Below are 24,604 nucleotides of genomic sequence, written 5' to 3' on the forward strand. Positions count from 1 at the left end.
CTAAATTCGACCGATTAACGGTTAAGCGAATGGAAGAATTTACATAGTGCTAAAGTGAAAATAAGCATTTGTTTAACTACCCAAATACATATTAACGACAGATATATACAGATTAACTATCCAAACACAGATAAACCCAAAAACAGATTTTGTTTATGTCGTATTATGAACTTGCCTGATTTTTCAATTATTTTAGCAATATCTATGCCCTTTATAAAATAATTTTCTTATGTTTAAAACAGGAAAATTATAGTACTGACTATTATCGATATCATAATTCCTCAGAGAACGTTTGTTTTAAAAGAAAGATAGAAGCTTTGATAAATACTTTAAAGGACATTTTTATTTCTTCCAACAGCATATTACCAAAATACGATGTGGTATCAAAACCTTTCCGGGCTAGCTCAGCTTACCCGTCGTAACTGTATACCCAAGTTTCGTCACCGATAATGATTCTCGATATAAAGAACGGGTGATCCACAGCATGTCTGAGGAGTTCTCGGCAGACTTCGACGACGTTTCACTTCTCCTTCTGGATCAGCAGCCTCGGAACGAACTTATGAACTTGGGAACACGGCGCATGTTTCAATAACACGTGAGGATTGCCTGCACTGTTCCGTATGACTCACCGCCAATGGCAGCAATATTATGGATTGTTCTCCAACGATCATAATGTTCACTATGTTTTGATACAGTCAGTGATAGTCTTCCAGTGATGTTCTCCCAATCTTGAAGAGCACATGCCGCTCAAAACACCTCGAACGACTCATTGCAGCATTGCCCATACACTTGCAGAATCATGTCAAGCGCCTCTGTAGCGAATTTGCCAGTTTTATACAGAATTTACCGTTTGCTCGTTGTTCTGATGAAATAGCAGACGTGGTAATGTTTATGATGAAATAGCAGACGTGGTAATGCTCGTGGTCAGAACAGCACCAGCTGTACAGCTCGCTGTGTACACAGGACGATGTCTCTTGGCACACTGACTTGTGAAGTTGGTACTCTGTGTGCCTGTGCATGTTGTCTTGCGCTGCTATCCGTTGGTCTGCCACAGAACTAGTCTCGAAACGTTTTGATACCACCTTGTATTTTAAAAAGTAATTTGTTTGGGATAAAGAACACAAGATTCACAAGTCAATTTTTACTTACGTTATTCTCATTACGGATAAAAGATAGAAGATCCCCATGTTTCATATACGGTATGACGACCATCGGCGAACCGTCTGGATCAAAACATACACCAATTAGAGTCAGAACATTGTGGTGATGGAAATCTTTCATCATCAATCCTTCTTGAAGAAATGCTTCCACGTCTTGTTCGATGACCGTAGAACCTGATTGGAAAAGAAAAGCATATTGTAATTAGAGACTTACGTACGTAAATTAGACATAAACATAATACCATTTATTTCTGATATATAAAAAAAGTCTCCACTAAAATAGATTTTTATTTGCCTTCAAAATAACCAAAGTAAAACAACACGAATAAAATCTGTAATTATTACGAAATAACACAATGAATATTCTAGCTTATATAGCATAACTTAAACAGATATCGCTGGAAATAAATACAAAAGTTATTCAAATAAAAATGTGCTGAATCATATAGCTTTGTCAAATGGCATGGAAAATCAAAAGTCTAATGAAAAAAAAAAAAAAAAAGTTGTCAGCTTGGAAGACAAATTGAGAATTGAAAGAAATGCAAATTGAAAGGAATGAAAATAGGAAACGTAATTTTAGTTTTGGTGTTTGGTCTCGAAGATTTTTTCTGATTAACCATACCCCACCGAAAAGTCATGACTTCGTTGGCAACTCTGTAGAGCATTTGAAAGGAATGAAAAAAGGAAACGTAATTGTAGTGTCGCTTCAGTTCCGTTAAGTTTCTAATTAAATTTAGTTAAAGCGAAATGGCAACACTTTCTAGTCTCCGCGAAGAACGAAGTAAACAAACTTCGGGTTTCTGTCATTCCTCCCTTGCATGCAGATAAAAAAAAAACATCTCAAAATTAGAACTCTTTGCTGCAAGTGGTACGAAAATTAAAACATATGGCCAAAAATTACTAAAGCTTGATCTTGGACTCAGACGATCATTCACATGGCCTTTTGTAATTGCGGACGTAAGCAAACCGATAATAGGCATGGATTTTCTTGCAAATTTTAACCTTTTGGTAGATTCTAAAAATCGCAAGTTGATTGATGGTACTACATTCTTAACAACCAATGGAACTCCTTGTTTTCAAAATAACAATAATAATATTCCGATTTTAAATGCCGTAAATGATCCATATAAACGTATCATTAACGATTTTCCGGATTTGTTAAAACTGAATGTAGTTAATAATAAAGTTAAAAATCATAACATCGAACATTATATCGAAACCAGAGGTCCACCAGTTTTTGCTAAAGCCAGGAGACTATCAGCTGAGAAACTTAAAGCGGCTAAAAAGGAGTTTGAATTTATGCTCCAAATGGGTTTATGCAGGCCATCCAAAAGTAACTGGTCGAGCCCACTACATCTCGCTATGAAGAAATCAGGTGATTGGAGACCTTGTGGAGACTATCGAGCATTAAACAACGTCACGATTCCTGATAAATACCCTCCCCCATTTTTAACAGACTGCAATTCCATTTTAGCTGGAAAAAGAGTTTTCTCATCCATAGACCTCATTAAGAAGATATACCGAAAACGGCCATTCTCACTCCCTTTGGCTTATTCGAGTTCCCATTCATGACGTTCGGTCTACGAAATGCGGCCCAAACGTTCCAACGTTTCATGAATAGTGTGTTGAATGGACTAGAATTCGTGTTTTGCTATTTGGATGACATTCTAATAGCCTCTCCAGATGAAGAAACTCATCGAAAACATATACGAGCTGTCCTTGAGAGACTAAACGAATATGGCCTGTGTATTAATGCGGCAAAGTGTAAATTTGGTCAAACAAAACTTGCATTCCTGGGATACGAAGTGTCAGCTGAAGGACTTAAACCTCTTTCAACAAAAGTTGATGCCATCAAAAATTTCCCAGAACCAAAGTCATTTACTAGTTTAAGACGATTTTTAGGTATGGTGAATTTTATCACAGATTCATACCAAATTGTGCGAAACTGCAACAACCTTTAACAACATTGCTCAGTGGTATTAAAAAAAAACTGCAGAAAAGAAATAATTTGGACGGAAGAAACAAGAAACGCCTTCCAGATCTTAAAAGATGCACTTATTCATGCCACAAACTTAACTCACCTATCCGAAAAGGCTGAAATATCGCTAACAACTGATACTTCCGATACTGTCATTGGAGCCGTTTTACATCAGATTGTTAATAATGAAAAACAACCCTTAAGTTTCTTTTACCGAAATTTGACATCAGCACAACAAAAATATAGTGCCTACGACAGAGAACTCTTAGCCATCTATACAGCAGTAAAACATTTCAAATACATTAGAAGGGCGAACTTTTGCAATATACACGGATCACAAACCACTAACATTTGCCTTCCAACAAAATCTGGAAAAAGCTTCGCCACGACAAGCTAGAAAACTATCATATATAAGCCAGTTCTCAACCGATATCCGATTCATACAAGGGCATGAAAATACCGTCGCTGACGCTCTCTCTCGCATAGACACCATTTCTGTACCATCTGCAATAGACTTACAAACTATAGTAGACTGTCAAGAAGATGACGACTTGGAGATACTAAAAAACAACCCAAACTTAAAAATCTTACAGATTCCTATACCGGACAGCGACAAGAAAATTTACTGTGATACATCTACAAATTATAATCGACCATACATACCTGCAAAGTTTCGGCAGAAAATATTTTCTTCAATCCATAATTTATCTCATCCTGGAATAAGATCCACGATAAAATTGATAACACGACGTTTCATATGGCCCAATATGAATAAAGACCGCCAACTATGGACTAGAGCATGTTTATCTTGCCAAAGATCTAAAGTTCACAGACATACACAGTCATCTTTGGGAGAATTCAAAGTATCTCCACACAGATTCCAGCATTTAAACATAGATCTGGTGGGTCCGCTACCTCCTTACAAAGGATTCAAATACCTTCTAACCATCATCGATCATTATACACGATGGATCGAAGCGGTACCGTTAGAAGATCAATCAGCAGAATCTATTGCTAAAGCTTTGATTTATACTTGGTTTTCACGCTTTGGAATTCCGAATCGCATAACATCGGACCAAGGTCGGCAGTTTGATAGCCAACTTTTTCAAGCTTTAGGAAAATATCTTGGTTTTCATACAAACACTACAACTGCGTACCATCCACAGGCCAATGGCCTGATCGAAAGACAACACCGAACTTTAAAAGGAAGTCTCAAATGTCATCTACTCGAATCAAAATTATGGCTGGAAGCATTGACTTTCGTTCTTTTAGGCATAAGATCTGCCATCAAGGAAGACTTAGGCTTCTCATCCGCAGAACTTGTATACGGAACCCCTTTAGCATTACTTGGTGAATTCTTTTCAACAGTACCTCATATGAAACAGTCTGAATTTTCTCAAAACCTTCAGAAAATAATAAGAGCTATGAAGCCAAGTTCTACCACCACCCATGGAAATAGAACAGTCTTTGTTTCTAAACATCTTTCCAACTGTTCTCACGTATTCCTATACAACAACATTAATAATTCGTCGCTACAGCCTGTCTATCTTAGACCGTATCCTGTAGAGCAAGAAAGGATAAGTACTTCGATATTGAAATCCAAGGAAAAGTTAAAAGAGTTTCAATAGACAGACTAAAGCCATGTTTCCTAGTGCAAGATTCTGATAGTCCTTTCCAAAACTCCCATTCCAAGAAAGCGGAACTTGGGGAAACACCTGCACTCAAGAACACTGAAGAAAATTCAGATACTCATCATAAAACCAAGACTACTAGAACCGGCAGACATGTGAGGTTTCCCAGTCACTTTAAAGACTATCTTCCATAATCGCTGCCACTAGGAAGGGGGTGTGTAGTGTCGCTTCAGTTCCGTTAAGTTTCTAATTAAATTTAGTTAAAGAGGAATGGCAACACTTTCTAGTCTCCGCGAAGAACGGGTTTCTGTCACGCGATGCTACGTGCATGTAAAATGTAAATAAATCTTATGAATAAGAATCTATAACATCGTAAGGAATAAAATATTGGTTCCATTGGAGTCAGAGAAGTGTTATTTTTCTATATTTGCACACCAGACACTTCACTTTGCACATCAGACACTTCAGTAATTTTAGTTCTGGTGTTTGGTTTTGAAGATTTTTTCTGATTAACCATACCCCACCGAAAAGTCGTGACTTCGTTGGCTACTCTGTAGAGCATTAAGTTTTCGCTAAGCTAACGCACGAAAGTTACGCACTGAAAGTTACGTACAAGAGCGATCAATCAATAAAAGTTAAAAAAGCAAGAAACATATGTAATAAAACACTTACCTTTTTCAAAAAATCCTTATTGTTTGCACTTTTGTTCACTCCATTACAAAAGCGAAAAAAAGGTTGCGTGTATACGCGACCTTTTTTCGTTTTAAAAAAAATCGGAGGAATTGTACCAGTTCGACATCCTTACAACTTTTGCACTACATACCAGCCAACTCTGACATGTGCTTCATACATACATGGATTAGGCCATAAATAAGTTTTGGCGATATAAGTAAGTCGTGAAATAAGAATTAATATTGCCTTGTCTCATAAATACTTGCCACTTTTCGGCAAGGGGCATATAATCAGAAAGTAACCTTATTTTTTTTAATAAGTAATTCAAATTATTCAGGTTGCAGAAGAGAAACTAATATAATAATTTTTTTTATGTGATGAAAAGGAAGAGCCTGTGAGAATTCAAGAAAAAATATGTATTTACAGTTTGCAATCAAAATCATGAACTGTGATGTTGAGTAATGGTATTCTTTTTTGCGTGAAAAATTTCGTTCTCATATTGCTAAAATGATATGGTAAACAGCTGAACCAAATTTGTAAAAAACGACTCAAATCCCCCTTTTACATAGTCGTGATTTTATACATTGAATTATGATTAATGGAAATCGCAAAGCGTTTTCTTCGTGTTCTGTCTACTGAACGAACTTTTGCATGCATAGAATTTATTTCGAGTGAAACGATTATCTCAAGACAGAAGTTTGGAGCTGATTCCACGCACCACTTCCTAAGGAATGAATCCAAAAATTCATTTACTCAAAGGAATAAGTGTCTTGAAAACAAAGGCGAATAATTTTAGAGTATTTTCATGGATTTTGTATAATTCGCTGATTTTTCATATGAATGCCTGTGTAGTTTTGTTCCCTTATTCTTAATAGAAATACAATACTTAACACGTTGACGCCGGCATGACTCACCGGTGGGCCATGCTTGTCTGTTCCATTGGACGGCCTGACCCACCGATGGCCCATGCTAGATTGTTCCGTGGGGCGGCATGTATCACCGATGGGCTACGTTTGTATATAAAAAAATACGTAGTACAAAATGTAATTTTATTGATTTAACATTATACATTAACATTTCTACCTTATAATCAAACATTTAACACAAAATACATAACTTATAATTTAATCAATACATTAAATATAACAAAATATAACTACTTATGTTACCGATGCAATTTTTTAAAACATTTTACACAAAGTGACGGCTTATCCGGACAACTGTTACAAAAAGTCATTACTTTTTTTGTTTTGTTTGTGGCGTACTGTGCATCTTTTAAGTTTGTTAAACGTTTGTAGCACTCTTTACATCTTTTCCTCATCTTCCTCGCGGATCCTTGCTGTGAACTTAAAAAATGTTTTTTCCGTCTACTTACTATTAATTCTTCACTAGGGGGATTCTCAACACTCTTCAATAGATAATCAATAATTTTTTCTCTAAATTGTAAAATTTGGTAACGCTTGGTTCCCCACTTTTTGTGGATGTACCATGTATTTACTAAAGAAGTCCCGCATATTAGCTCCATGACAACTTTTCGATACTATTTTACCGTTTTCCGTAAACATTTATAATAGGAACACATTTGGTCAGATATATCAACTCCCTTTTTCGCACTATTGTAAGAAAAAACTGTATCTGATTTTAATTTATCATTTTTCCATGAATAGGCGCAATTGTGAGATCTCGAAGTGGTTAACATGCACAGGGGTCTTTTGTCGGTCCACTTTAAAATTTCACCCCTCTCCGATTTTCAAGAGATATAATGTCGCTCCTTTTCTGTTTTGCTTGGCCTTCGGCGGTAGAAATTTTCCATTCATTTTAACTGCACCGCAAATATATGTTCCTTTAGTGAGAAGATCTTCGGCTTAAGGAATACTTGTATAAAAACTGTCGGTAAATAAAATCCGGCCCTTGAATAATAGATCTCCTATCAATTTCATGACTACATCGTGAGAATGTGTTTTTACAATTCTCGTTTCATTTTTCCGGAATAAATATAGCCGCCCGGAAGGCAGAGTTTGTACAGTTTTATTCCGTACTTGTGCTGCTTACCTGGTATATATTGATGAAAACTAAGGCGTCCTTTCCACGGAACCATGTTTTCGTCAATTACTATATTTTTACCGGGTTTTACTGCATCTTTGAATGTTCGAAGAATTTTATCAACTACATTTCGGAGTTTATGTAACCGATCCTCGGTTCTAGCCAATTCATTATCGGAAAAGTGCAAGTATTTCAGTATTGCTAAGAATCGATCGCGTTTCATTGCTTTCTGTACACACGCATTCGCATGCATCCCCTTTTTTGACCAATATAGTCGAATTTCGGTTATTTGCACTACACCCATAATAAGCAAGATATCGATACCAAGGTATTCAATTAACTTTTTGTAACAGAGTTCCATGCTTATTAAGTTGTCTCCTGCCATATACCACATTCACTATGCACTTGTTCAGCGTACCTATTCGTCTCTTCAACGATGATCTCCAATATCTCGTCCGTGAAGAATAATTTATATAATGCAACAGGATCGTCGCAGTCCGTCTCTTCAATAAGTAGCTCTTCTTCTTCCGAATACTAATCCTCTGATGGAGATTTTTCTGCTATTTTATGCCATTCCGCGTCATCATCTTGGTCAAATACATCAGACTCCCAAACTTCTTCCTCCGTGGTATTTCTATCAGTTGCCATGTCCGATGATAATGAAAGTATTCTACTTTTTCGTCTGTTTCGCATGATTCCAGATACGGATTCATCAGACCGAATCGCTGAATTCCATATCCATTGTATCTAATATTTAGATGGGCAAAAACTAAAAATGAAAAATCCTAACCGCCTTTTTAGAAGGAAAGAAACTTTTTACTACCGTTACACTTACCGGAAGAAATATGTGCTCAGATAATTCGTTATGTCATAACTCTACTAGCATGGACCTTATAAGAGATAGACTAACCCAGTGGGCTAGGCCCGCGTCACAGACATGTCGGCAATAAAGAGTAGGGACGATCTGGTTTACTTTAACACTGAAACCTATGGCGTTTGTATCACAAAACTCTTTTTAATTATTAAATGTGATCCGTTGCATAGTGATGAGATTAATTGTGCGTAAAAATAAAGTAAAATTAAATAAGACCGATAGTACGCAATGCTTTGAAATAAATAAGTTAAAATTAAACAAGATCTGATAATTTTTTTAAAAAAATTTAATGAACATTTTCAGGCAGTGATTTTTCAAACTATAATAACATTACGAAACGATCATATTTATTTGATTATATGATCATTAAATTATTAACATTAAATTGGATTAGTTATTTTAATAATTCATAAAATTTTGAGCGCAATGAAGGAAAAAAAAAGATAAAATAAAATCTAGAAGCACTCTTTTTTTAAAAGTTTTATGTGTTACCTATATTTATTGAATATCATGTTCTTCGCTCGTAAACCACATACATTTGAAAACAGCATATCTTTAGAATTTCCGCACTGGAGATAAAACTGTTATTTTCCGTACAGTGCTCGTTCTGAACTCGTTGAGTTTGTTAATCAAAAATTCGTTAAAGATTTACAAAATATGAAAAAGATTAAAACAAATTTGAAATTCGGCCGTCCAGATAGATGCCTATGTTCGGGTGGAGGATTACATTATTCAAAATTTGATGGATCTAGATACTGTCGTTTTTGTCACAGTGCGAGAAACATACATGTATTCATGCAGATTCTTCATGATTTAATTTCCTTACATATAATACAGGGCGATAATATTTGGTAACAACAATTTGCAAGAAGACACGGACATTTATAGTAAAACAGCGCAAAATGCCGCTTCGAAATTAACAGCCTTTCTAGGCTACCGCTCCTTAGGGCTAATAAATTAAATTAACAGTAAATAAAAAAAAAACCTTATGCAGAACTAAAAATAAATTTTAAAAATAATCACTGTAAAATACAAGCAAAATTAATTAAATTGGCCATAAAAAACGAATTAGGGACTTTCCGAATTCATGCGACTGCCACCGTGGGTCCTATCGGCAGGCCAGACCACGCGCGGGCCACGTGAGAATTTTGGAAATTCGTTCTATTCGAATCAGATAGTGGGTATTAGGGCGCAAGTATTAAACAGTATAATTTGGTGCCACGTCGCCCCATGGGGCGGACCGCTAGTTGAAGAACGAAACGGACCGCGAATATCCGAGCCGGCGTCAAAGTGTTAATTCGAAAAATTATAGATATCTTAAGGAAAGATTCTTTTAAAGCATTTTTAGAAAAACAAATATACGGATGTGAAACAATGAACTTTTTAAGCCAATTTAACAGAGAAATTCCATACATAAAGCACAAAATGTAGCGTTTATACTGATTTATGTAAACGTAGTTTGGTTATAAATTTAATATTAATTAAAGTACAAATACATGGCAAAAGATAAATTGGAATGTGCAAATCTAACGAACAAAGCGAAATCTGGATTTGTAAATCTAATGAACAGATTATATATATATATATATAGGGCGTCTCGTAAATGTTGCGACGAACGTCTGGCGGAGTTAAAGCACATGATTAGGATTAAGAATTGCATAAGGAACCCCTGTTCAGAAACGTCACTGTATGCCGCCAGAGGGTGTTGTACAGGAGAGTGCTAGTGGAAAGTGAGGATTGCCTCGTCTGAGCCCGAGCGATAGGCACTATACGAAGAGCATGGAACGCTATACGAACGAACAGCTTGTGAAGATGTGGTTCCAACATGACGGGATGCCTGCTCATTTTGGACTGCATCGATGGATTGGGCGTGGTGAACCGGTTCCCTGGCCCTCACGCTCAACCGGATTTATCCAGCCGTGATTCCTTTTTGTGGGGAGCCATCAAAAGTGTCGTGTATCACGATCCTGTTGTGTCCGAAATACAGGGGTTGGACAAAAATATGGAAACACCTTTAAAAAAACATGTTTCTTTGCTTAATATGGTGTAGGAAACCCGTTGGCATCCAAAACAGCTTGCAGTCTTCTCGAAATGGATAAACACAGTTCCTGTATGTTTGCCAAGGGAATATTATACCATTGTTCCTGCAAAACGGTGGCAAGTTCAGATAACGATGTTGGCGGTGGATAACGAGAACGCACTTTCCGTTCCAATGTAGACCACAAAGGTTCGATAATATTCAGGTCTGATGACTGTGGTGGCCAGGGGAGATGGGACAACTCATCCTCGTGCTCAGAAAACCAGTCCTGGACAATGTGAGCTGTGTGAACAGGGGCTTTGTCGTCTTGGAAGACACCATCACCATCGGGGAACAAAGTTTGTACCATGGGATGAACTTGATCGGCCAAAATGTTCACATAAGTCTTGGCAGTCATGTGCCCTGACACAGTTATCATGGGGCTAGCAGAGAACTACGATATGGCTGCCCAAACCATAACAGAACCCCCGCCATGTTTCACTCTTGGCAACAAGCAGTCTGTATTATAGGCTTGAGATGGCGTTCTCCAGACTTAAACTCGGCCAGAAGTGGGAAACAATGTGAAAGAAGACTCGTCAGACCATATTATTCGCTTCCACTGCTCTATAGTCCAGGCTTTATGACTTAAACACCACCTTTTCCTGTTACGGGGATTAGCATCACTGATGAGTGGCTTCTCAATTGCAGCACGGCCAGCAATTCCCTGTTTATGAAGCTCCCTTCTAATTGTCTTGGTACTCACAGGGTTTGGTAACACAACATTCATTTCAGCAGTAACTTTTGCAGCTGTGGTCTTCTTATTTTTTCGTCACAATTGCCCTTAATGATCGTCTGTCACGATCACTCAGGACACACTTTCGTCCGCGCTGTGATTTAGCAGATGATGTTTTTCCGCTTTTCAAATATGCGGAATAAATCTTCGATACAGTACCTCTTGAAACACTAAACACCTCGGCTGTGTAACACTAAACACCTTGCTTACGGAAGCACCTACCATACGTGCTCCAACAATTTGCCCACGTTCGAAGTCTGTTAACTCTGACATAATGCAATGACAACCTCACATAACAGTAGTCCGACAACAACTGAACTGTTTAGCACATTTACGAAGTTGTATAGGTAGCGTCAGTAGTCAAAAACGCCAGCGCCACCTACATATTTCATTAAAATCAATCTTTCTTTTCAAACATGCATTTCACAAGGTGTTTCCATATTTTTGTCCATCCACTGTAGATCTCGTGGCAAAACTCGCCTGCGCTAGAACTCGCCTGCGCAGCTGCTAGAATCAAAGAAACTCCCGGTGTGTTTGAATATGTCCCGGCAATCAATGGTCCGTCGGTGTCAGGCATGTTTGACGTCTGATGGTACAAACATCGAGCATCTGTTTTAATCTTCAAGCTGTTGTACACTCCTTGTATTCACGTCCAATAAATGTTTCAAATTAATCACTCTCATGTTTCCTTTCCCTTTTTCTACCTATGCTACCTATTACCACTGATATTTACGGGCATGGGTTCCTATGCAATTCTTAATGCTAATGATGTGCCCTACCTTCCCCAGAAGTTTGTCGCAACATTTACGGGACACCCTGTAGAACTTGACCAAATTAGCTGGAAACTGAAAGGAAAACTGCTACATTTTATAGCAGTTTCCGCGTTTGCAAGCAATAAATGACAATGATTAAGATATTATTGCAATAAATTAAACAAACGCAAAGAAAAATCCATTTAATATTTCTCAATGTATCATTCGTAATATTTATCAATGCATTCAGAGGTCGGTACATGGATACAAATTGCACTATGCATAATGTACTCGTATAATCTAATAAAGAATAATGATGACATAGCATTTTGGTCATCATCTCGTCGATAATTTGTCAATAAAAAGACAATCTAAAATTCTTTATTTCAGGATATTTAGCACAGAAAGCACATCAGAATGGCATGAAGAAACATCTATCACTTAAAATTTTAAACGTACAAAATTACGCGATGGTTGATGGTTACAAATCACAGCTAAGAGTAGAGAGATTTATCTTGAAACATTTAAAATTAAAATAATCAATCCTAAGATCTTTTACTTAAAGGGTGTTGTTATCGCATCACGTTTTTGATTATTGATTAATTTAAGCCCAATATAAGACTGGATACGAGTTCCCCATCATTTTATGTTAAAATCTCTCATAAGAAAGGTAAAGATGTCTGAGAAAGGTACGTTACCTCTCAAACATTTCGCCTAACTAGGCTGCAATCAAAAAAGGATGCTAATAAAAGACGGCGAATTCAAATATGCATTCCAGGATATACAAAAGAACAGTGCATTATGGCGTATAAGAAGGGGTGAGAAATAGACGAGTAGAATTTCCTTACCAAAAAACGATAACGTTTGCAAGGATTTCAAAATTAAAATAGCAATTTTATGTTTTTCTGATGTATAATTATCTGATAAATAATAAATTTTAATTAGGGTAGTTTTGAATCTCTAATGTACACACACGCACACGTAAATACCACTGAGTTTATAATGTATTTATAAATATATACGTAAACATGTTATTCGATATTTTTGCGCAATCTGTGTATGCATAACAGTATATTTTCGTTTTATGAATCAATTCATTTATTCAATTGTAAGGTAAAAAAGCTTAAAACTGTCTTTAAAACTTACTACTATGTAGTGTCTTTACTGCAACTTCAACTTTATCTTCTTTCCCAGGAAGCTGCAAATCTCCTTTATACACGCATCCGAAATGTCCTAAAAAAAAAAAAAAAAAAAAGTGTTTAAAACAGATATCATTGATTAATTTCATATAAAAACTGTAGTCTGTTTTTTGCAAAAATATTCTTTTCAATAAAAGATGCAATATAAAATTTGCAAATGTGATCCTAAAATATTACATAAACGTGCGTGAGCGAGAATATATATCAATTATAAAATGCGGAAAATAACCATTCCTACATATGCCAAAGTTTATTCTACATAGTTAAATACTGCTATATTTAAGCTCCAAAGAGGGCCAAGACAGTGAAAGGTGGCCAAGTAACAGCTAAAATTGCTAAAAAAACAGTTAAAAAATATTTCATATCAACTCATTGTTTCAAAGCAATTACATTTCAAAGTAGACACTTTTACACTTACTTTTTTTATCTATGATGTAGAATTACACTGCATATAACTGATATCACTTTCATGGATGTTAAAAAAAAATTATCTTAATAAATAAACGAACAGGAAATAAAGAGCAAAGAGAAAATTGTGGCGGAATCTTTCCAGAATGGAAAAAGCTGAGTTAAATCTACTTAAGGAATGCATGGAAATAATTGCCTTTTCTAAAGATTGATTTAAATGCATTTATCAAAAAATCCATTTACCTTCTCCGATTACATCTCCAAGCGTTAAGTAATCTCTATTGACAAGAATATTTTGAGACTGAAGAAGATGCATGGTTTCCTCATCTACGGCTGCACAGACTGATTCTTCGCAAGTAGCAGCAGCGGCTGAGCCAGAAGAAGTTTGTCTAGTGATGCTTCTTCCTCTCCAGTCATGATAATCTGGATATTGGAAAAGAAATAACCAACATTTTATCTAAAAGTAATTATTTTTTGAAAATTTATGACAGATAATTTATCTTGTTTAGGAAATAAAAAAAAAAAAACTATCGACATCAACATTTCCCAAATGATGCAAAACTGCAAAATTCTATAAGGTAACATTAAGAATTCCCTCAAAACAATTACATATTAAGATTAAAAATACTGCAGATTCTAAATATTACATCCATTACATTATAAGGTATTTCTTCCACCTTCTTGGCGTGCCTTCGTGGTGTGGTGGTCTGCACACTGGGCCGGTATCCAGAGGTGCGCGGTTCGATTCCCGGCGAAGGCGTTGTTAATTTTTCATATCTCCTGTTTCCAAAAAAACCTAATGTCTCTATAACATATTAAAAGCACTAAATTCTGCAGGTAAGACAGTACTGGATCAGGTCGTTTTTCCTGCATTGTTCGTGTTCTGAACTTCTTAAAATTGGAATCTAGACCAGCATATTGCATCGGTTGTATCCTATCGTACCTACTTACCAAAACGCAATAAGAAACGACACACAGATGGTTGTGATTAATTCGGCCGTATCAGCATGAATAGTTTCTGAGGTAGCATTATATTTATGGTCATACTGATAAGATTTAATATAATTTGAAGAAGGAAAGTACTTGCTGTGGCTGCAATTAAAAGAATTTATTCCAACGCTCAAAGCTTCTTCGCACTGCTCGAAGATGTTTTAAACCAGGTATAAGAATAATTCATAAAAAAAAAGCAAATATTTCACTTTTTTTCTGATATATATGCTAACTTTTTGTGTTTTTTAATTCTAATAATAACAAACGGTGAAGATAATAAAGTAGGCATAATTTAATTAAGAAAAAAAAGACTTGCCAATATTTTGCCTAAACATGCACGTATATAGGATGACCGCTTTTATTACTGGAATGCGAAATACTACTATAAAAAATGTAGTTGATTTATCTCTGGAAAAGCTAACTTTCAGCATAAAGTTGGAAATACACTGTTGGCCAATAAAACTACTACACCATAAAGGAAAACAGTTAGCAAAATCATATTTGTTTTACAAATACAGTATAATGGTAGAATGAAATAATTAAAATGTCACGAAAATTTGAGACACCTTTGATTGGGAAACAGATGACACAGAAATCAGCATCCCGAGCATCCCTGTCTTCAGAAACAATAGCAGCTGTTACATGGCTGGACGTGGAGCGGAAGAGATTTTAGATAGTAAATATGGTTACTGCAGTTCATATGGCGTCATTTCTATGCTAGAGTTCATCTGTCGTACTGGCTCGTAGATATCATCCTGCCAGTCTATCTGCACACATGGACAGCAGGGAAAAAACAGCATTTTCATCTGAAGAGAGATTTAGAGAATGCGCTGGCAAAGGAAGGAGTCGAACACTGCACAATCAGGAAACGTAAGAAAAGCGTGGATATTATGTGGTCTTGCACTGTCCTGTTGAAAAATGAGGCGACAATAGGCGTAAAAATATCGTACAGCCACGAGCATTAAATCTTCAATAATGTAACGGTGGCTGGTCGAAGCACCGGATTTGCGGACTGAAAGTAAATGAGTGTGTACTCGTTGATTTCAATAACATGAATCTTGGTGTTAGGCCGGTATGACGATGAAGAATACAAGCTTCCAAAATTCCTTCATCTTGGAGCGTTCACACATGGATATGATCATTATGGATGTAAGCAAAAGCAGGATTCCTCAGGGAAAAAACAGCTAATGTGTCCATGTTGAACGTACCATTGTAGATGCTGATTCCTGTGTATTGCCTTGAAGACAATTCCGAGGCGTTGCAGACGCTGTTGCACCATACTTTTGATACCTGATATTGTGAAACACACCAAGTTTCCTAATCAAGAGTACATAACGTAACTGAATGGTCCCTAACTGCAGTGCGGACAAGATGTATGTTGCCTCGAGAAAAAGCGAGAGGGGCTGTTGAGAAACCCATGCGTCGCTATGTGTGACCCTCATGAAATTATCGTTTGCAAGTCCTCATAAAAGTCATTAGATCTCGACCCAAGCGACAAGGAAGCAGCCCCATATTATATGATTCTTCTGCGATTGAATTAGGAAATGTGCTGGTATGGTCTCTTACTTCTTATTAGAAATATAACACGATCTCCAACACAGAAAACAATAAGTAAACGCGTGGTTTGAAATGAAAAATCAGTACTTCAGTTTACGTTTTTATTCTTCTTCGAGGTAATGCATTCATCTTCAATATGCACATGGTATGAAATGTTAATTACATGCATTCCGAGCGTTTCTTCAAAGATTAAAAATTACAAGTTGTTTTTTTTTTGGGGGGGAGGGGGGGCTTCCTTGACGTGTAGCAGTTTTGGTAGTTAGTGATGCATTTGATCTTGAGCCAGAAAGCAATTCGTTTGGTAAAAATGATACAAAGAAATTTCGTTATATCCTACAAAATACAAAAGGATTCCACGATTAAATTGGGAAATACTAATTTGTAGCATTTTTATATATATATTTTGCACTTACCATTACTTCCTTGCCTCCTCATCGCACATGTATTGGGGATGTTTTCTTGCCTGCTTGCAGTATAGGCCACCATATAGTCTGGATACCGTATTTTTACATTTCGCCTTCGACGTATATAAAATATGATTGCAATTATCACTAACAAGGGGATCAGCACGCAGACAGCTATAACAGCCTGAACAGCAACACTGGTTCCTCGGCGCACGAATTCTATATATCCCAACTGATACTTGACAGAGCCCATTGAAACCTGGAATAAATATATTCAAAACTAATGGGGCATTCAAAAATTGCATTATTTTTAATGTTTACACAAATTATTAAATAGGAATTCTAAATGTGGCTTTCTGATTAATAAGTGATGATCTCTCTGATTAGTAAGTGGCTTTCTGATTAATTCTTAAGGTGGATTTCTGATTAATATTAATTCTGATTAATTCTAAACGTGGCTTTCTCATTAATCTTTCTCTCCATTAAACTAAAAACGTACTTTGCATACGTAATTGCTATATATCAACATATATTTTTTAAAACACTTCTCAAAAGAGAAATGAAACTCTCTTTTGAGTGAAACTCTCTCCTCACTTTTTTGAAACACTTCTCAAAAGAAAACGTTTTTGTGCAAAGATTCATTTGCATCTCATCTATGGCTACTAAAATGATTTTTTTTTTATTTTCATACAATGAAAATACATGTTCAGATCGTAAACATATCACATCGGTTCACTATCTTCTATTACCCATGCATGTCTCAGAATTAATATGATTTGATTACAATACTCAAAGTTTGAAAGGAATTAATATTTTAAGGCCTCGGCAAACTATAGTTGGCCGCATAGCCGGCGTATTACCAAGTGACCTATTTTATGATTTCAAGTGATACACTTGAGTTCCGAAAATAAAATATAATACGTAAAAATAAATTATAAAACAGTAAAATGAAAAGAACGCTTGAAGAATACATAAAAAATAAACTGAATAGAAATAATAATAACATTTTTGTTTGATTACGAAGTTTCAGTAACGAACTTTTAAAACAAAATAATAATTGTAACATAATTTCAAGAACTTGGCAATGCCGATACATAATTCCTTGACAGACATCTGGCAACACTAATGTCCTTCTCTGAGATCTCTTATTTCACTCTTAATTTGTAACACTTGTTCAATTGCACAAGAATAAATTTAGTAACGAAAAAAAAAAGGCTATGCCATTTTGTCCGCATTCGGTTCAATTTATTAATGCGAGCAAATATTTTCACATGTGAAATTTATTTTAAGTAAGAACAGAAGCAGCTCAACTATCGAAAATACAGGTACTTATATTTGTCTTAAGACGACTAACTATAAGCCAAACCTGACTAAAGTGAGTCACAAGTTCAGCATTAGGGAAGGCATTCATATCGAAAAGAAATATGAAGTAGATTCAGTTATGTTTGAATTTATAATAATTAGAATTTTAATTTTTATGTTTAAAGTTTAAAGCGTAGCGTAATTATTTTCTCAATAAAATTTATGTTATAATTCACACACACACACACACAGACACACACACACACACAGACACACACACACACACACAAAAAAAAAAAAAAAAAAAAAAAAAAACTGTTTTAAAATGAAAATACCATTGATCCAAAAAGTCTTGCTAATACACACATTCTGGTTGATTTTGACCCTCAGCCAAAAAAGATTGTCGACGATGGATTAGTGGTTGGTATCGCACTGATCGACATCAAACTAATCCATAAACTGTTAAGAAAGCTCTAGGTAGTCAGAGCTTAAATTGCGCCGGAGCCCATAGGAGCCCGGCTCCGGTACTTATTAGTTTTTGCAATAAATTCTAATTCTAGCCGGAGCACACCGGAGCCCTAAATAAGAAAGCTCCGGCACTTCTTTTATGTAACTGAACAATTTTTCGGTAGAAATTTGATCTCAAAAATTTTATTTTTAGTAAAAAAATTACATCAAAAATCGTTTGTTAAATTTTAATTTTAATTACTTAATCATTTTAATGATTCAAATAATTAATTAATTTTTGATTACTTTAATCATTGATTATTTAATTGTTTTAATAATTAATTATTAATGATTTGATTAGTCATTTTATTTGTTTATTTTATTTATATATTCTTGCTCTCCTTTCCTGACGGTCTTCCATAAGGCTCCTGCACTTCTAAGTTTAGAAATTAAACCCTGTAGGTAGTGTGCATATTTTCCCACAGTAAACTCTTCCCTGTGGATGTACGTCAATATTCTGCAATGCTGCCAATATTCCAGGATAGATTTATATATCTTTGGGAGAACTTCAGCAACTTCAAATTTTTTAAATTAAAGGTATTCAGTACAGTCATTAGGTTTGCTGAAGCAAAAAAGATTAAAGATGTGTAATGATCTGGCCCGGATTCGAGCTATGGACGCTTAAATTGCCAGCTGAGCATTCTGCGATGTAGAAAGAAGGGAGAAAATACTTTACATTCTCCACTTAAACGTCAACTGGAAAGGCGAAGATCCAGTCGCTAAATCCTATTGGTGACGAATTATCGCCCACCGAGTTTTAGTTCCGGCGCCACTTGTAAAGTCTATTATTTTGGAGTAGGAGACGTGAAAAATATGTAATAGACTAGCCAGAATTTGAACTCTAGACTTCCTAAATGCCAGCCGGACAGGCTTCCAATTACAACGAAAAGGCATGAGGTTAAGTAGGGAGAAATTAACATAGAAGTCTATTTAACTGCATTAATCTTTCCCTTATGATGCTAATTTCTTAATTAGTAATTATTTGACAGATGTTTCTGCAGATGATATTTTTTTTTGACTGAATTTGCTTTGAATTTTATTTCGACTGAACTTGCTTTGAATTTTATTAGGCATTAGCATCACTGAGAAGAAAAGAATGATTATCATTATTTTAAGACTGGTTTCCTTAACCAAATTGTCCGAATTTATTAGTTTTCGACATTTGTTTTGTAATTTTGTAATCTCTACTTTTCTTGTAACCTTTCAATTTCCTTACATTCCAAATTTTGATATTAGATGGAACTTACTGCACAATACAGCTTTTGTCCAATTGCCTACTTGTAACGATGAAATGGTTAATAGTTTGTAATAGTTTGCAAGGAAAAACTTGAAGCACTTAGCCTAACATGAGATTTAAAAGGCTACACGTGGGAGAAAATCAAAGATATTATTTTATTTTGGCATATTCTTACAGGACATTCGTAGCCTATTCTAAATACCTGAATATGTGTTCAGACAAATCTCATTTTTCTGAAGATCAGTAGATTAAAATAAATTTAATAACAAGCCAATAAAAAATAATATCATAATATATAACAAAAATTTTCATCAACAAATTTATAATATTATTTTGCACATATCATTACTATTACTTAAGTTTATGGAAAAAAACCTCAATGCAGCATTTTCAAATCAGATAATTACCTCATTTATGATACCATATTTTAAAAAATATATCTACACTACATGGCTTCCTTGTACGGCCTATTAAATTATATACGCACTTTGTAATTCACTTCATTTAAACTTATTTCCTCGAATTATTCTAACTGGCTCCTCAAGGCAAGTTGAAAATGACGTCAAAAATGGTAAATTCTGAAATTAAATATCCCAGTCATTTTCGTCCTATGAAAGTCAATAAAAATATACGATTTTTATTTTTTCATAACGAGTAGCTTTTCCAAATATAAGTATAGGAACTATAGGGGACCTCAATTAAAAGTTAGTTTTCGCTATTTGTCCAATTTTTTTTTTATTTAAAATTGACAAAACATGACTATTTTCGTCATTTAAAACGCTTCTGTAACTGGAAGTATATGACTATGACCAACGATTGTGAAAAATAAAAGCTCGGGTAAGGATTTTTAAGCCGGGGTAAGGAGGTGAGTATATATACTCGCCGTTTTGGGTACTGCCGACTGCAATAAAAAAGGGAAGTGCACAGGTAGATATTATAATAGTCCCGGTTATAGAAGAAAACATCGCGCCAAAAACATTGTGGACGAAAACATCATGGAAAAATACAAAAAAAAAAAAAAAAAAAAAGGAGAAAACAATAGCAGTTCTAAAACGTCGTAGTAGAAACATCGTTGTCGAAAATAAAGTGGCTCAAAAAACTTCGCAGTTTAAAAACATCATCGTCGAAAATATCGTGGTAAATAATAAAAACTTATAAATCATCGCATAACGATTACATCGCAGACATGCGTTTTTCAGGCTTTAAAAGTTGTAAATGCATATTTACATAATGATTTGTGAGCGCAAGAAGAAATGAGGATTATTTTGGTTTTCATATTTTTGAACTAAATAACAAATTTTTGCTGAAAAATTAAGAAGAAAACTAAAGCAATCAGAAACTGAAAATGACTAGAAAACTAATGCTATTAATAGCAGTTGACAGAATTTGATAATTAAGTAATCAAATGCAGTTATTCATCTTCCTTTTCTAATCTTTTTAGACTATATTTTGCATGACAAAATTTCCATAAAACTTAATAAAAGAGATTCATTAATTAATGACCGTTATTTGTTAACTATATTAGTTACAATTCTGTTAACAGCAATGCCTAGCGTTATTTTTCTATTCATTTTTCGTTTCTGAATACCCTTCTTACTTTTTCAACAAAAATGTATTAGTTAATTGAAAATATGAAATACAAAAGTAAAAATACTCTTGATTCAGTCTTCAGCTCACAAAACATTATGCGTACATGCATTTACAACTTTTAAATCCTGAAACACGCATGTCTGCGATGATTTGTTAGGTACTTTATTTTTTACCACGATATTTTCGACGACGATGTTTTTAAAATGCGAAGGTTTTGAACTGCTTTACTTTCGATGACGACATTTTGTATCACGATATTTTAGAAATGCGACGTTTCCTCCTTGCTTTGTTTTTCCCCACGATGTTTTGTACGACGAGGTTTTCTCCTTGCGTTGTTTTCTCCTCGACGTTGTATCTGACGTAAAAAGCGATGTATCTGCAGCGATGTTTTCGACATACACCACCATATACTAAATTGTATCGTTCTACAGCTAATCGTTTTCGAGTTATACAAGGTACATACGTACAGACGTCAAGAAAAAAGTACCTTTTGAATGCATCTTTAAATCCATTCATCCGTTTTGAAGAAAAGAGTCATTTATTCTGCCCGCACGTACAGACCAAAATAAAATCGTCGAAATGGATTCGGGAATGGTGAAAATGGATATTTCCGTTGAAATATGATACCCCAAATTTTCCGCGATTACAATACTTCCTTTACCTCGTACAAGGATGTTAAAAGTATTTTTGATGGTGGACCTTTCAAACAATTACTTAATTCAGATGACACATGGATGATACGCAAATAAAAAGAAATCACACTTCAAAGAACTAAGTAACTCAAAATATAAGATATTCACCTCAACAGAATACAAAGATCCATTGCTTTGTGAGAAGACATTAGGTGGTGGTATAATACAATACAGATTTTCTGCTGATATACTGGAAACATTACATGTCTTATTGCCATCTATATAGACTTTTATGTCAGTAGGTGAATGAGCCAAATTCAAATATTTACCCTAAAACAAAAAGAAAGATGTATTATAATGAAATCGTTTATATTTGGAAAAAATTACAATTAATGATTATAAATACACCGAAAACAATTAAAACTTAAGTAAATAATCTCTGTAATACAATTATTTCTTTATGTAAAACTGTATCTAATACAGCTAATTAACATACAATTGTCTGCGTCTCATTGGAAGACAAAGTTTCATTCAATAAGAAATTATAGCCTAGAAAGTTACTGAAGTGAAACGAAATAAGATTACCTTACAATTCAGATGATGATATTAATAAAGAGTTATATGAGTGGAATATATTTTTTACGTAATAGCAAAGGCTTCGAAGAAAGAGAATTAGCAAACCCCCTAGAATTCAGTGAACACTTTACTAGGTGGGCTTCTCATTTTCAAAGATTCTTCTACGAATATTTTCATTACATTTATAAATAATCATTCATTTCCCAGTGAAAAAAACTAGAAATAAACAACAAAATTAAAGCTTTTATATTTAAATATTTATATAAACACAAAATTTAGAACAGTAAAGCTATATTTGCTCATTTCCGTTGTATACTTAGTTTGTAAAGACCGCTCTAAAAAAATTCCCACGTGTGAACCAAATTTTCACTATATTTTTTTTAGCTTTTCTATTTCATTACCAGTTACGTAGAGGAAAAATGTAACTATTGTAGTGGTAAAATATTTTATACAGCCTTTCTTGGACAGTTTCCATCTGGAAACACCTCCCACCGAACTGTGGAATAAGGCGCATTTCTAGTTAATTGGCTGATACTTACGTTACCTACATAAACTTCCTAATTTGGTTTCTATGTCATTGGATCTTAAGTCGGATAAAGAAATGGCCGGTTAATCCAAAATAGCATTTATAGAATACAAGTAAATTTATAAAAGCATGCATACACACCACGACAGAAAGAGCAAATGCATTTATCGTGCAAATATCTGTAGGAGTGCATTCGTACAGGTTATGCAGATGAGTGCAGTCGCAAGCCAGTTCTCCGATTAGCACGCAGCTTGTGATTGAGTCATTAGTGACTGAATTACCACATGAATCGCAAGCTCAATAGTTTTAAATCTACGATTAGCAAGCCTCTCACTTTATTTCCTTCTTTGGAAGAAGTAATATATTGTCTCCACATACAATATACTTCATTTTCATAAAAATGGCGACGATATTTTAATTCACCGAAAAAAATTGTCAAAAAATATCCCTAGTTAAAATGGAAATCGGTTGAAACGGCACTCGGCGAGAGAATCTAATTTATAACGGAACAGAGAAAAATCTATGCTGCCAAAAGCTGTGGAATAAAGAATTATCGCAACGATTATGGCTCGTGATGTGATTATTTCACATCAGAAACGTTTTCTATAGCTTAGTCTTTACACTTTTCGTGCCTGTTACATTCTATTATGTAACTAAAGCATTTATCACTCTCAGTATCTAGTTAATTGCCAATTCTCAGCGGTGTAACCATTCTATAAGACACAAGATCTTAAGTTATCCTCGAAACTTGTAATATTCTACGAACAGAGCGATTTTAAAAGCAATGTTTGTAAATTTTTATAATATATATCTTTATTTTTTTAATTACATCTTTAATTGGCCTGATTTATAATGCTTGTAATTCATATAATTTATACTATTATACTATAGAGTCTGTCTCTCTTGTTCCACATAAACTAGAACAGACCCTATAATGATTTATTCACGCTTGTGCGAGAATTCGCCAAATCTGACTACTCACTCAAACGAAGGGTAAAAATAACCCTTTATTATAGATGTGTGTGTGTATTTAATTATGTCAAAGCTCACTAGGGCTATCTGCCTAAGGGGAGGGATGCCTTTGTGGAGGACTTTCTAAGGGAAACTGACTCGTATACACGTTACACATGGGGAAAACCACGAAAACACCCATGCAGCCAGCCCGTTCGCGGGATTCGAACCTCGGACCGAACTACCAGTGTTCAGCGACCTTACCGCTCGGCCGCTGGTGGGCCTAACCCTTTATTAATTCAACTAGTTAACAGAAAGGCACGAACTTCGTGCGTTACAAGGACACCGTCCACTTGCAGTGGAAACTAAAACATAGAATATAATACAAGTCAAACCTGAAATAAATAGTGCAAGAGCACATTTAAGTTTACGCCTAAGAGGTGGACTCATAGGAATCTAGCCGGCGTGATACTAATCTGATAAGGCCAAGTGACCGCTAAATAACAACGAAACGTGCGCTTGGCTAGCGAAACACGCTCTGAAGAAACTGACATATTAACACGTTTAAATAGCACTTCACTTAACTTTAAATTTACATCCTGGCGAGAGAATGTGAGGGGAAGTTGAGAACAGGTATCAAACTTAAAATAAATTTGTTATGCAAAATAAGGAAAACACTACAATACTTAACTGATAATTTTCATAAACATTATTATCTATGCAATTAATAGAAGTTGTTTCCAACGTCCCGTTATTTATCTTGATACGATATGTTTACCTACATACACGATAATGATTTGTGCAC

At 35.1% G+C, this 24,604-nt stretch overlaps 1 protein-coding gene across 2 annotated transcripts in view; it reads right to left on the bottom strand.

The window, feature by feature from the left end:
* The window catches only part of LOC118193963 (hepatocyte growth factor receptor-like), a 184,831-nt gene that overhangs the window by 9,928 nt on the left and 150,299 nt on the right, over positions 1–24,604 (bottom strand). For both annotated transcript variants that reach the window (XM_085825372.1, XM_085825366.1), the window contains exons 13-17: positions 21,915–22,076; positions 16,488–16,737; positions 13,771–13,950; positions 13,067–13,153; positions 1,150–1,334 (exon numbers count right to left, since the gene is read on the bottom strand). In XM_085825372.1, the coding sequence (XP_085681498.1) occupies positions 1,150–1,334; positions 13,067–13,153; positions 13,771–13,950; positions 16,488–16,737; positions 21,915–22,076 (864 nt within the window). The remainder of the gene's footprint in view (positions 1–1,149; positions 1,335–13,066; positions 13,154–13,770; positions 13,951–16,487; positions 16,738–21,914; positions 22,077–24,604) is intronic.

Source organism: Stegodyphus dumicola, chromosome 1, assembly GCF_044657685.1.
Source record: "Stegodyphus dumicola isolate Sdum_Otavi_A_Nest chromosome 1, ASM4465768v1".
Lineage (NCBI taxonomy): Eukaryota > Metazoa > Arthropoda > Arachnida > Araneae > Eresidae > Stegodyphus > Stegodyphus dumicola.